The sequence below is a fragment of the Equus asinus genome, chromosome 3 (assembly GCF_041296235.1).
Source record: "Equus asinus isolate D_3611 breed Donkey chromosome 3, EquAss-T2T_v2, whole genome shotgun sequence".
Classification (NCBI taxonomy): domain Eukaryota; kingdom Metazoa; phylum Chordata; class Mammalia; order Perissodactyla; family Equidae; genus Equus; species Equus asinus.
Window position 1 is genome coordinate 66,505,747 of NC_091792.1, and position 13,436 is coordinate 66,519,182.

At 42.3% G+C, this 13,436-nt stretch overlaps 1 protein-coding gene across 5 annotated transcripts in view; it reads right to left on the reverse strand.

The window, feature by feature from the left end:
• DOCK5 (dedicator of cytokinesis 5) overlaps positions 1 to 13,436 on the reverse strand; it is a 207,442-nt gene that overhangs the window by 39,990 nt on the left and 154,016 nt on the right. For all 5 annotated transcript variants that reach the window (XM_014830495.3, XM_070505184.1, XM_070505186.1 and 2 more), the window contains 8 exons: positions 12,976 to 13,076; positions 10,904 to 10,962; positions 10,397 to 10,551; positions 9,507 to 9,592; positions 6,866 to 7,025; positions 6,064 to 6,104; positions 5,324 to 5,414; positions 1,706 to 1,825 (listed from right to left, as the gene is read on the reverse strand). In XM_014830495.3, the coding sequence (XP_014685981.2) occupies positions 1,706 to 1,825; positions 5,324 to 5,414; positions 6,064 to 6,104; positions 6,866 to 7,025; positions 9,507 to 9,592; positions 10,397 to 10,551; positions 10,904 to 10,962; positions 12,976 to 13,076 (813 nt within the window). The remainder of the gene's footprint in view (positions 1 to 1,705; positions 1,826 to 5,323; positions 5,415 to 6,063; positions 6,105 to 6,865; positions 7,026 to 9,506; positions 9,593 to 10,396; positions 10,552 to 10,903; positions 10,963 to 12,975; positions 13,077 to 13,436) is intronic.

Here is a 13,436-nt window from a genome sequence, read left to right on the forward strand (position 1 = left end):
CTGTTTGAATGTCTAAGGGTATAAGTAACATAAGAAATAATCCACATGAACAAAAGCTCTTTGGGGTCCTCAGTGATTTCTAAGAGGGTATAGGGGTGCAGAGACCAAAAAGTTTGAGCAAATATACTTGCTCTCTAGGCTCTTCATCTGTAAAATGGAGATACTATCTACCAAATAGGGTGTGGCAAGAATTAAATTAGGGAAAAAGTCTGGAAATCACCCAAAACAATAACTAGCACAAAATAGATGGTAGTTATTTTATCATGATGATTATCTGGCTTCTTTATTTATTTAAACCAACAGCTTCCACTGATACAACAGGTATGGTGGCAGGAAGTGGCAGTCCATGAGAACTACACAGGCCTTTGAAACCAGCCAAATCTGGGTCTGTTTGTTTGGAGAGCACACACATAATTCGTTTCTTTCTCCCCCTACTCCTTCTATAATTTTTTTTTTCCATTTTAAATTTAAAAGCCTTTCCTGGACATGCTTTCTCCAGTTGACCACAGACTCCACAACTTTCTGGCCCAGGTCATATGTTTATTTTACCTTCCCATCCCCATAGGCATTTAAGTTGCTTCTTATCCTTGGCCTACGGTGTCAGGCAGGTGGTGCCCTGGGTATCAGATGTGCACCAAGTGTTAGCCAACAATCTCTAGAGAATGCATGAAAAATCACGGACCAGCTCCTGGCCCTCAGCAATATCCAAAAGGTAAAATTATGCTTATGGAGAGTGGGGCCCTGGGCTGCTCACTGTAGTCTCCGTTGGTGTAAGCATCCTCAAGATAACAGATCTTTATTGCATTTCTTACCTTAATTTACCTATTCATTTTCTCTCCCATTAAAAATACCAGAATTCAAAGGTACACATGGGAATAATAAAGAGTAAGTCATGAGTCATTGTTGTATAACAAACAATGTGTCTGGTCTTGTCCTTGGTTCTGGGAGGAAGCTGTCTAAACCCTTGGAATTTCCCCAGTGACTGAAGTGTCTCTGTTGTTCATGGTGGCCCCTGAGACCACACCTAAGTTTATGCTAATGAGGTAACTCGTGGTGGCCCTACATAGTCTCAGAATGGGGGCTAGCCTCACCAGAACCACCACTCACATGATTACAGTGATGGGGCCTGGAGCTACATAATATCAGCCAGACCTCCAGGGAGAAGAGGGAGGCTGCAGATTGAGCTCACTCACGAGGTTGATGATTCGATCAGTCAAGCCACTGTGATGAAACCCCAGTAAAAACCCCGCACATGGAGGCTCGGGTGAGCGTCCTGGTTGGGAAACACACCAGTTCACCAGGAGGGTGATGTGCCCTAAATCCACAGGGAGAGGACACAGAAGCTCTGTATGGGAGACCCTCTTAGAGCTTGCCCTAAGAGTTTCTTCCTTTGGCTGGTCCCGATTTGTGTCCTTTCTAATAAAACTGTAATCAGAAGTATAGCATTTTACCAAGTTTCCTTAGTACCAAGTTCCTTTCACCACGTTTCCTTCCCCCCCAGATTTATAGCCAAGTGGTCAGAAGTGTGGATGACCTGGAAACCCCACAAGCATGGCATCTAAAGTGAGGGCTGTCTTGCTGGGCACAGTGCGCTTAGCCTGTGGGGTCTGTGGTCACTTTGGCTGGTTAGCATCAGAACCATACTGCAGTATTCCCATCATTTTCCTCTTTCCCCTAATACAAAATCAAACAACCCAACACTCACTTTGCCTTTGTCAAAATATGATATGATTTCTTGATACAGCTTCTCTTTGAGCTCTTGCTGGGTATAAACATAGTAACTGTCCCTCTGAAGCAAATGGGGGACACAGGGCTTGTCAGACCACTGAAAAACAAACAGGAGCAACAAAAGAGGTTAACACAACACATCAATGAGTTAAATTAATTAAAGGAGATCAAGGTAACAAATATTCAGCCAAAAAAACTCACAGAAATATTCGACTATATCTTTGACTCATCTGTATTGTACTTTTGTTTATTTGTTAAACAAAAAACTGAATACACACACACACACCAGCTCCAAAACAACTGTCCTGCTGCATGGACAAGCACGTGAGGCGTTCCCATGGAAGTCATGAACACAGCAGGGTTGTCAACCAACACGACTGCCGCCATACTGAAGGCATGATTGACACAATCGGATAAAAGAAAGAAATTAGAAGCATAAAAATGGAAAGGAGGGGGTAAAACTATCACTATGTGCAAACAACGATTATATTCTTCATAATCAATCCCCTCAAATGGGAACCAACTAAAAAACTACCACAAACAATGAAAGAATTAGGCAGTGGGATAAAAAATTAACATATTTAGAAATAATTTAGAGATGTATTTCATATAAATAGATAACCATGCTGAAGATAATAGAAGAAAAAACCCCAAAAGGAATAAATCGAAAATGATGACATCTGGGCACAACAATGTGAATGTACTTAATGTCACTGAACTGAAAATGGTTAAAGATGGTAAATCTTACTTTATGTGTATTTTACCATAATGAAATTTAAATGAAAAGATATCTAGGAATCAACACCGCAAGGAATATGCAAAACTTCTAGACAGGAAACTTTAACACAACACTGAACAGCACAAAAGCAGTTTGAAGAAGTGGAAAGTCACACCATGCTTTTGGACAAGTAAGTGCAATCTCATAAATGTGTAAATTTTCACTAAATTAATTTTTAAATTTATGGATTCCAAAGTCCACATGGAAAAATAAACAAAAAGGAATAGGATAGAAAACTCTGAAAAAGAAGAGCAATGGAGAGTAATTTCCAGGTGATAAAACGTACCATAAAGAATCAACAACTAAAATGGTGCGGTAGTATACATGAATATACGGAGATCGGGCAAAAGAACATAAAATCTAGGCAGAGGCCCAACCCCCACATAGGGATTTAGTACAGGATAAAGACGGGATCTCATACCACTGAGGAAAATATGCACATATGTAACAAACAGCATCCCCACTGAGCAGCTGCCTGGGGGGCAAAGTTGCATCCACACCTCATACCTAATGCCAGGAGGGGAGAGTTCCATTTTCGAAACAGCAAAAATGAAAAGACCTACAGTTACAGTCAGCGGGGTTTCTTTCTGATCCTCCCACAGTCAATAAGCCTTCCCTCCAACCCATATGGAACGAGCCTTTTAGCGACCGATCTTGAATATGAATTGTGAACAGCTGCCCTGGGGAAGTGACAAGGCAGAGGTCTCCTGTTTTTAATTACAAAGCTTAGAACAACGTATATGTATTATTTTAATAAAAAATAAGAATTAAATTATACAAGAAAATTAATTGCTAGATGCAAGAATGGAGGCAGGGTGGGGACGGCCCTGGGGCCGAGTGGTTAAGTTCCTACGCTCCGCTTAGGCAGCCCAGGGTTTCGTGGGTTTGGATCCTGGGCGCAGACATGGATAAGCTGAGACAGTGTCCCATATAGCACAACTAGAAGGACCCACAACTAGAATATACAACTACGTACTGGGGGGCTTTGGGGAGAAGGAAAAAGAAAAAGGCAGATTGGCAACAGATGTTAGCTCAGGGCCAATCTTTAATAAAAAAGAATGGAGGCAGGGAGACGTAATACTGCTGTGCTCCAGGGGAGAGATGACTGTAGCTTGGACCAGAATGGCAGCAATGGAGACAAGGAAAAGTAGATAGAAAGCAAATGAAAACAGGATCTCAAAGAGACATCTGCACTCCCACATTCACTGCAGCATTGTTCACAACGGCCACGATGTGGAAACAACTTAAGAGTCTATGGATGAAGGGACAAAGAAGACGAGGTATGTATATAGACTGGAATGTTATTCGGCCATAAGAAAGAAGGAAATCCTGCCATTGCGGCAGCATGGATGGACCTTGAGGACATGATGCTAAGTGAGATAGACAGGGACAGACAAATCCTCTATGATCTCACTTATATGTGGAATCTAAAAAAGCTAAACTCATAAAAACAGAGACTAGAATGGTGGTTACCAGGGGTTGGGGGTAGGGGAACTGGGGAGATGTTGGTTAAGGGTACAAACCTATAGCCAATAGAGAAATAAGTCCCGGCGCTCTAATACACAGTGTAGTGGTGATAGACAACACTGTATTATAAACATCAAAGCTACTAAGAGACTAGACGGTAATTTTTCCCACCACAAAAAAAGAGGTATAATTATGTGACGTGATAGAGGTGTTAGCTAATGATACAGTGGCCATGATACTGCAATATACAGATATATCAAATCAACAGGTGTACACCTTATAGTGTTACGTGTCAATTATATCTCAGTTTAAAAAAAGGAAAAATGGATAGGTTAAGGGCAAGTTTTGGACAGAGGATTCATGATTCTTGCTCACGGAGAATGTGGGTGGGGGTGGATAAAAAATGATGACAGGTATTTGCCTGAGCAACTCGGTAGATGGTGGTGTCTTTAGTGAAACGGGAAGAAGGGGAAGCCGGACTGGATCAGGAGGAGAAGAGTGGGAAATAAGAACTCCCGTTACTGCCATGTTAAGGTGAGCTGTGCATTACTCATTCAAAGATCGATGTTGAGGGGCCGGCCCTGTAGCTGAGTGGTTAAGTTCGAGCACTCCGCTTCGGCAGCCCGGGGTTTCGCCAGTTCTGATCCTGGGCGCGGACATGGCACCACTCATCAGGCCATATTGAGGTGGTGTCCCACATGCCACAACTAGAAGGACCCACAACTAAAATATACAACTATGTACTGGGGGGATTTGGGTAGAAAAAGCAGCAAAAAAAAAAAAAGAAGATTGGCAACAGTTGTTAGCTTAGGGGCCAATCTTAAAAGAAAACAAAGACTGATGTTGAAAGAACTGTTTTCGTATGAATCTAAAGTTAGAGGAGTGGTCAGTGCTAGAAATAATTATTGGGGATCCATGAAGTACAGATGTATTTCTATCCATGGCACAGTATACTTTTGCTTAGTGAGAGTATAAATAGAAAAGCACTTCTATAGTGCTGTGCTCATTTACAACTCATTTCTCTGCAGTTTTACAAATTTTTTTACACGTATTATTCGATGTGTGTTTAGTTTCTTTGATTAGAGTGTCAATTACTAGAGTCCTGTTGTGCTCCGCTTTCTAAGGATTCTTAAATAAACGACAATGGACATTTTCCCAAGCTTGTTCTGAAAATTAGCTGTGCCTATTTAGAAGGTATAAAAAGATTCTTGGATGAAACGACCTCCTTTGAATAAGGATCTTTCCCATCAAAATCACGAAGCGTATGGGATTTGGTCCCAAAGGACTGGACAGCTGACACACTGCATTTTGTCTTCCACCCTGTTGAAATGAGACCCCTGAGCCACTCACCTGCAGAAGCTCAGCATGTAAGAGAAGCGTGTAGGCAGCTTCTGTGTAGTTCTCACAGTCTCGGTGCAAATCCCGCAGCTTGTATAAGTACCTGTGAGGACGGGAGAAAGGAGGCCTCTTGCTGCTGGGAGTTGATCTGGGACTCAGCTCACTCCACGCCCAGGTTTGCATCGCTCCCCCCCACTCCACAGGAGCGCTTCCTTTCTCTTAGGCAAAGGAACCCCTTACTGCCTGTTCCTTTAACCCCTTCTGTGGCTTCCTGCCCATGTGTCTTTCCTCCTCCTTCTCTTCTACTTTGTACTCATTGTTTAAGGCAGTGGGTGTTTAATTTTTTTTGAATGTCATGGACCCCTGAGGGCAACTAATGAAAGCTATGGGATCGCTCCCCAAGAACATGCTTAGAGTTTATGGCCAAGTTTGTCTCCTGACCAGGGCTTCCTGGAGCCCAGGCTATCATTGCTTGACAGAAGGTGAATTTTCATGCTGCCTCCCTGTGCAGCCTTTCCTGACGGCCCTGGCCAGAGTCTCTGTCTTTCCCTTAAATCCCGACAGGAGCCTCCGCTTGCACCCCCTCAATGGTACTCACTTGTGCATCTGTCTAAAGGGTTTTCCCTTTCAGGGGAAGGCACGATATCACACACTTTTCGGTGTTTCTCAAGCATGATGTATGGAGTTTGGGCTGAGTATTTGTTTATTGAAGAAATAAATAATAAAGCCATGACATAAAAATTTCAGCTTACCTTATGTATATGTCCTCTCTCTTCTTTTCTTTATAAAAATTCTACCAAAAAAAGTCACAAACACCAATGTAAATCGAGAGTTATTGACTAGCTTGCCCTGAAAATGGCCAAATAACTACTTTTGCTTTGCAACACTGTCACTTTCAAAGAGCTTATTATTCTCCTTTAACAAATACCCCCTTAAGGAAGGGAAGTGACAGTTTATAAAGAAGATACCTTGAAGAATTTTTTTAGGACCACGCTTCTAAGGGAGTAGAGAGCTGCTCATATTCAGGTCCCCTGATACCCTGTTTCTCAAGGGGTCGGGGGGCAGGTTCTTGGTTTACTGTGAGTAGAGGAATGAACAGTAGCCTAAACCTCTGGGGCCTGTGGCCCCAGTTACATATGTCTAGGGAAAGGTAAGACCAAAGAGTTCTACCACCATAAGGACTGCAGGCACGAATGCTCTCCTCACGGTGCACAGTGCTGCTCACACAGGTCTGTCCGTGCACGATAATTCCAACAACAAAGCAATCACATACAAACAAGACAGAGAAACAGGTGGAGGATGGCCTTCAGAAAGACTTAAGAGCTTATTTTGCATTTTCCATCCGTTTCCAAATTTATCCTCAAGGTCTGTGGCTGCTGGTATCGCTAACTCCAGAGCTGAGTCAGCCGTTCCAATCGGACTCAGCAGGCCCCAGACTCCATAAAGGTCACCCCACAGCACCTTTGTGTCTGTGAGATCTACCTAGATCTGAGCTGTGTGGTGCAGGGGTGGCCTAGCAGTGCCCTCTAGCCATCCCAGGGGCTTGGCACATACCAGCACATTAACGGTACAGCTCATGCGGTTTTCCTTGCTCTCGTCATGCATGATGATGGTCCTGTAGTCCAAGAGGTTCTCTAAGAGGCTGCTGACCAGGAGTGCAAAGACTTCTCCAGAGCCGGAGAGGTATTTATGTTTCCGGCAATGTTCTAGAAGCCTGCAGGGGTGGAGGTAGAGACAGATGCCCATGTCCCACACTGTCACCCTCCACCATTTATGAGGACCGTCCAAGGTCCTAGCAGCAGGTGGCGCCAGATACATCCTTCATGAAACAGTCCTATCCGGGGCCCTCGCTCAGGCTGCACCTCTCAGCCTCGCGTGTTCTACATTTTCTTTAGGGCTTTAGCTCAAGTCCACCACCACCTAGCACCTCAGCCCACAAAGCCCTTCTCTGAATGCCTATTTGCATTTTGTTTTTGCTTTTTGTCAATACCATAGAAACGAGAATCTTTGCCCAAAAGGTTCACGTATGCTATCTGATCACTCCAGTCAAGTGGAAAGAGATCATCTTTTCTACGTCTTCATTTTCCCTAAAGCCTAGCACTTCAGGTCATCCTGTGGGCATTCTGGAAAGCTGGGGAGCAAGGCCCAGCCTAGGGGAACCTACGAATCTAGCACACATCCAGACATGTGACTCTTCAGATAAAAGTGTTCATGTCAGAAAAAAATGCAAAGTTGTAAATAAGTAGACTGAGGCTACACTTTTGGTCTAAATCCTCTCCCTTTGGACCCAAATAGAGCAAAGCTTCTACAGGGGCTTCTTAGATTAGACACTTAGAATAAAATTTGGGGAACAAGAAAAAAAAAGAAAAAAGAAATGGGTTCAAAGAATTAGTCCAGACTCTAGGATTATTCCTGAGCACTGGAGATTTGTGTGGTCACATTTTGCTGGGTTAGTGATCCAGGAAGAATGAAGGAAACAAAATATAATCTTTACATGAAAAATCAGCTGAAGGATTAAAAAAAATGAGCAGTGTATCATTTGCAAATATTGTGTGTGTGTTTGCATGTGTGCATAATTTCCTCATTTAATTCCTGTGTGAGATCAAGAATTGCAAAAGTTAAGCGAAGTAAGTTAGAGGGAGAAAGTCAAATACCGTATGATCTCACTCATAAATAGAAGATAAAAACAACAACAACGACAACAAACAAACACACAGATAGAGACATTAGATTGGTGGTTACCAGAGGGGAAGGGCGGAAGGAGGAGGGCGAAAGGTGTTATTAGGCACATGTGTGTGGTGATGGATTGTAATTAGTCTTTGGGTGGTGAACATGATGTTATCTAACAGAAATCGAAATATAATGATGCACCCTTCAAATTTATATAATATTATAAACCAATGTTATCTCAATAAAAAAAATTTAAAAACAGGTGGTTTGAAGCTCAAACAGGGAGACCGAATGGAAACCAGATACAAAGACTAACAAGCGGTCTTATCATCCATTAAAAACAAAATAAGGAAGACTTCTGGCTCTTTAAAATACAAATGAGTCATCAATTCAGTTCTATTTCTGAGTATCCAGTGTGCTGGTTCTTTAAAAAAATTCTTTAAAGAAAAAGAAAAAACTGGGCAGTCCCTGTCCTCAAGCACAGTCTAGCACACATCATTCCCATGAAACAGGTAAATGACACACGACCTAAGCACATACCCAGTCAACAGGTGACGCACTTGGCCAATATCATAAACGTTCAGAGAACACAAGCAATGAAGAGTCCAGAGCAGTTACAACGCTGGATGATGAGAGGATTTGAAAATAACAGTAAAAGGCACAAACACCAGTGCAGCCGACATTTTACTCAGCATGAACTTGTAACAGACACTGTGTTTACGCATCATCTTGCTTAATCCTCACCACAATACCAAAATATAAATCCTATTACTGTACATGAAAAAAAATGAAGTGTTGGATAGGTTAAACCACTTGTCCAAAGTCAATCTCCTAGGACATGGAGAAAATGGGATTTGAAGCACAATCTCTAACTCCAACATCCAAGTGTCTTAAACTACTCTTTTTATTTTGTAATTGCATATGTGCAAAGGAGAATTAGGAGGGCCAAGGGTGATGCGGAGGGTCTGCAGGGTGGGGTGGGTAGGGAGCAGAGCTGATAATGTGAACATGGAGAAGGAATAAAGGTGTTGCACTCGAATGGGGGAGGTGGGACAGGGGAGAGAAAAAACCAACCTAGCAGGAGACATAACGGTGTTCTGACAGGTCCTTAGAGGCAATGAGGTATTTTTACATGTAAAGTGGACCTTGAAATGTTTTTTCCCTCCTCCTTTAAATTGCTGCTTTGAAGCCGTAATTAGAGGTGCTGGCACTTTTGATGAAGTTCAGCAGTTTGAACACTGGGCAAAATGCCACTGCTTTCTGCATCTCCCCCTCTCCTCCATCTGCTCGGTTCTCCAGGGCTGGGCTGGCCAGGAAAACATGGACATTTGACTCACATCAGATAAACAAATGCCAGCAGTGGATGGTGTGAACTCTATTAACCCCTCTCAAGGCCCATTTGTGGCGGTGACCCTGGGTGATTCTGGGAGTACTCGCTTAGTCTGTAAGTGCAGCAGAAGCCAATGGTTTTTGCCATCACCAAATGATGCAATCACATTGAGGTTTTTGTTTCTGAAATACTCACAGTTTTTCCAGAAGGACCTTGTATTGTTCATCGCCTCTGCCCCCTTCCACCTCTTGGTCCAGCTTTGTAATCAACTCATTCTCAAACTGAAAGCAAAGGAAGACGTTCACAGGAGAAAACCATATCCTTAGCAGAGGACACGAAAGACACCCGGCCACCCTTCTGGAGTTGGCCCGGCCCCTTTTTGAACTGTGCAATGTTCAACACACACAGGGGAAGATCGTACGTCATGGTAGCCGTTAATTGTGCTCCAAGGCCCTATCAAGATGTTCTAAACCAGTCTCGTGTTACTTTGTCCTTTGCTTTATATTCGCAGGGAAAAATAATTACCCAAAATACTATTTTCCTGTTACAACCATGCATATAATAATGGCCTGATAATTCTAATTTTTATATTTTATTTTTGTGTCTTGTCTAAGTATTGGCAATGGGATTGCTTCTTCAGAGCTTCAGAGCTGTAAAATCTTCCTTTAAATACTACTGTACTGTACAGATAAGAAAGCAGAAGCATAGATAAGACCTATCAGGCGAAGCGAAGTCTCAAAACTAGACACCTCTGCATCATTCCCTCGGCTGCACTACAGCAGATAGGCTTTTCCTTTACTCCACTGCGTTAGTCTCGCGGCTACACTGCAACAGACGGGACTAAAGAGCATGATGTCAAATTTTAATTATCCAGTGATAGACTGCTACTTTAGGAAACACGTAGCAAAAAGATCACTTCTAGGCTGTGGGTTGGAATATCTGATTCTATCTCTAATTGCTTTACAAAGTGAATTGTAAAGAAAAGCTTTTAGATAAACTTTGATTTGTGTTATTCAGGCTACTGCTTCTCTATATAGAAAGAAAATAAATGAGTTGACTATATGTGTGTTAGTATCACTCCTTACCATATGGAAATTGCCATTTCCACTGAAATTGAACTCACACTGCATCATATCAAAGAAAATGGGGATGGTGGCTTTCCGGAGCTCTACTTCGGGGGTCAATGTGACCTCCAGAATGGGACCCACCATGGATGGGATGAATTTGATTTTGTGGGGACCTGAAATGAAAGTTAAGTGAGGATATTAAAAAATAATTTCACTGGAAATAAAGTGTTACAATCTTCCTCCACAGGGCCCATAAGGAAAAAAATGTTTATGTGGGTAAATCAATTCAATTCAGAAGTGAGTGACTAAATATTGTATTCTGATAATACGTGGATGTCGTCAGAGACAGTTCATCATCAATGTCCCAGTGGAGACAGGGGTGTGAAACCCACAACTCAACTTTCACTTCCAGACACACAGATGAATACATCTTAGGGTTACCAGAATCAAAATAAAAAAGAAATCATCGTGGGATGCTTGTCACACAGGAGTTGTGTGTAGGGCTGCTCAAGGCTGTGCACTCACCCAGGTTATACCACATGTCCCGGATTCTAAAGCCGATCTCCTTTCTCATGTCCCCATATCTAGGAAGAAGATCAGAAACCAGGAGAAGGGTTTGCGGTGGAAACAAGTACACGTAACACAATGATGAAGGGAATAAAAGAGCCTCTGCTCCTCTAGGTCACATTTAAGGCAGGGTCACTGTAAGAGACACGGTCGATACCTAAACGAGCCGCCACAGAGAACTAAGCCACACAAGGAGAGGGGACTTGAACGCGGAGAGGGCCAAAAGCAAATGTTGAAGATAACTGAGAAGACGAGATTGACAGACTTCTTGCAGGGAGAAGAGTCAGAAATACTCTGGTTGCCTTGGGGGCAAAAAAAAGAGCTTACTGTTGTTATGTATAAAGTACAGATATACATCTAGTACATACACAGAAATACGGTATATCTGTGGTACTAACAGGTATTGCTATTTCTTGGGCGGAGGTGATTAGAAAAACAATTTCTAAAAAGGTTTTTTACAGGAGTCGATAATGGAAAAAAAAGTAGAGAAACACTGATCTAAACAGCAGCTCTTAGGTGGAGGTGGACCGACAATCCCGTGGAATCTCTCAGAGAACACATCCGCCCGGGGCTGCCCCACACTGCACACCGTATCAGAGGCTGGGGGCTCGGAAGACGCAAACAGGGTGGTCAACAGTGGACACTGCAAAAGTTCCCAGTGAACTCTAATATGCACCCCCGACCCACCCTACAGCCACGGTTCCACACTCAGGCCACTAGCACCCCAAACATTTTTTTTCAAATTTCTCCTTTGGAAATGCCTTTGGAAGCTAGCATAAAGATATTATTTAAAAATTTCTCCTACCATTCCATTTTAACAAAACACCTAACCTAACTTTATTGTTAATATTAGATAAGCCCATGTGGTCAACGTCTGGCACTTAGTAGACAGTAAATGGTAACTATTCCTCTTGTTTATTAACAGCTTAGTGGATGCTACTTCTACTAAAAGTAAGAGAAATCTTGAAAAAAGATTCATTCTCATTTCTATAACCTTAATATAAATGTTTTTATTTCCCAAGGTTTATCTTTGCCCATACGCATACATATTTTTACATGGATTATACTTATAGTCACACTTTCCTTTGACCAAAACCAGAATCATTAATCCTAACTAGACACTTTATTTATCAGACTTGGTGTCAACTAACTTCACTAATGGTTTTTTAACCAAAATCAAATCCATCCTGGAAAGAAACATGTAATTTCCGATATTCTAAAGAATGAGATCAAAGTATCCATCTTAAAAATCAATTCTGTCTCCATACTCACCCCACAGGGAAATCGACAAAACGGGTTTTACTTTTATGTTTGAGAGCACAATCACTAAATCTCAATCTCTTAGCCACCAATCTCAGCATTTTAGGAAGAAACCAGAGGTACAGAAATGCTAAATAATTCACCTAGAATCCTAGACATCCTGGCAGGGAACAGAACTCAAATTTCACAGCCTTTAAGTGATAAATTTCTCAAGTTCTTTGTAACTACATGGCCTTGGAGTTTCCAACTCTCAGGGAACTCTGAAACAGACCTGTGAGGAGAGCGATGAGAAGCTTCCCTAAATCTCTCATCGCTCTTGTACATAAGTCCATCCTGAATTCCCGGCCAGGGATCTGGAGGGCATTTTTAGGTGATGTGTTAGTCTTGGCTTCTCTGCTGGAGTGACTGAGAGGCAGAGCAATGGTGCCAAAGGAGGCTGCCCTGTGAGGCCCGAGTGAGAAAGAGGCACCGTGCCCGCAGTCGGGAAACGCTGCCAGCAGACGGGCCGCGTTCTCGCAGGGCAGTGGTGCCTCTCTACGTACAGATTCTGGAAAGGAACGCGGTGGGAGCGGGTAAATGAATGGGGACTTGAAAGAAGAGATGTGAAGCTGGGGAAATTTGAGGTCTATTAAACAACTATTTTAAGATCTATCTCACTAACAACACGGGTAGCCAGTGAAGAGCAGTTGCTCTGATACTAAAAATCTTGCTCTGAACAGAAATAGAAGCAGCAACTTCGCAATCGTAAGCAAGTTTAAGAGGACACTTACTTTTTTACAATTTTGCTGCGCTTGGCTTGTGAGAAGGTTTCAAGCTGAAGGGACTCATGGGTGAGAAACGCTACTGCCAAATGGAAGTAATTGTTCCAGAGCTGTTCACAATTAATTGTGTGGGCGAAAAGAAATGGAAAATCACATTAACAAGGGCATAGTAAAACACCACCACATGGCAGAAAGTCACTTGCCAGAGATTCATGAAAAAACAAAATAAAATCCACAAGACTCTGTTTTCTTTCTTCTGTTTCAAGTATTCAGCCCTGAAAGTTTTAACACTTAATATTAACATTAAGCTTTAAAAATAAATCCAAACCATTATATTTTCTTTACTCCCGGGATAAAGGAAAACCGCTGCCAAGAAGTATGCCTATTTATAGTAAATAATTTGACAATAGGTATCAAATGAACCACAATTCTGCCAAACTTTTGAACTAGTCTGAACTAGTTTAGGACTT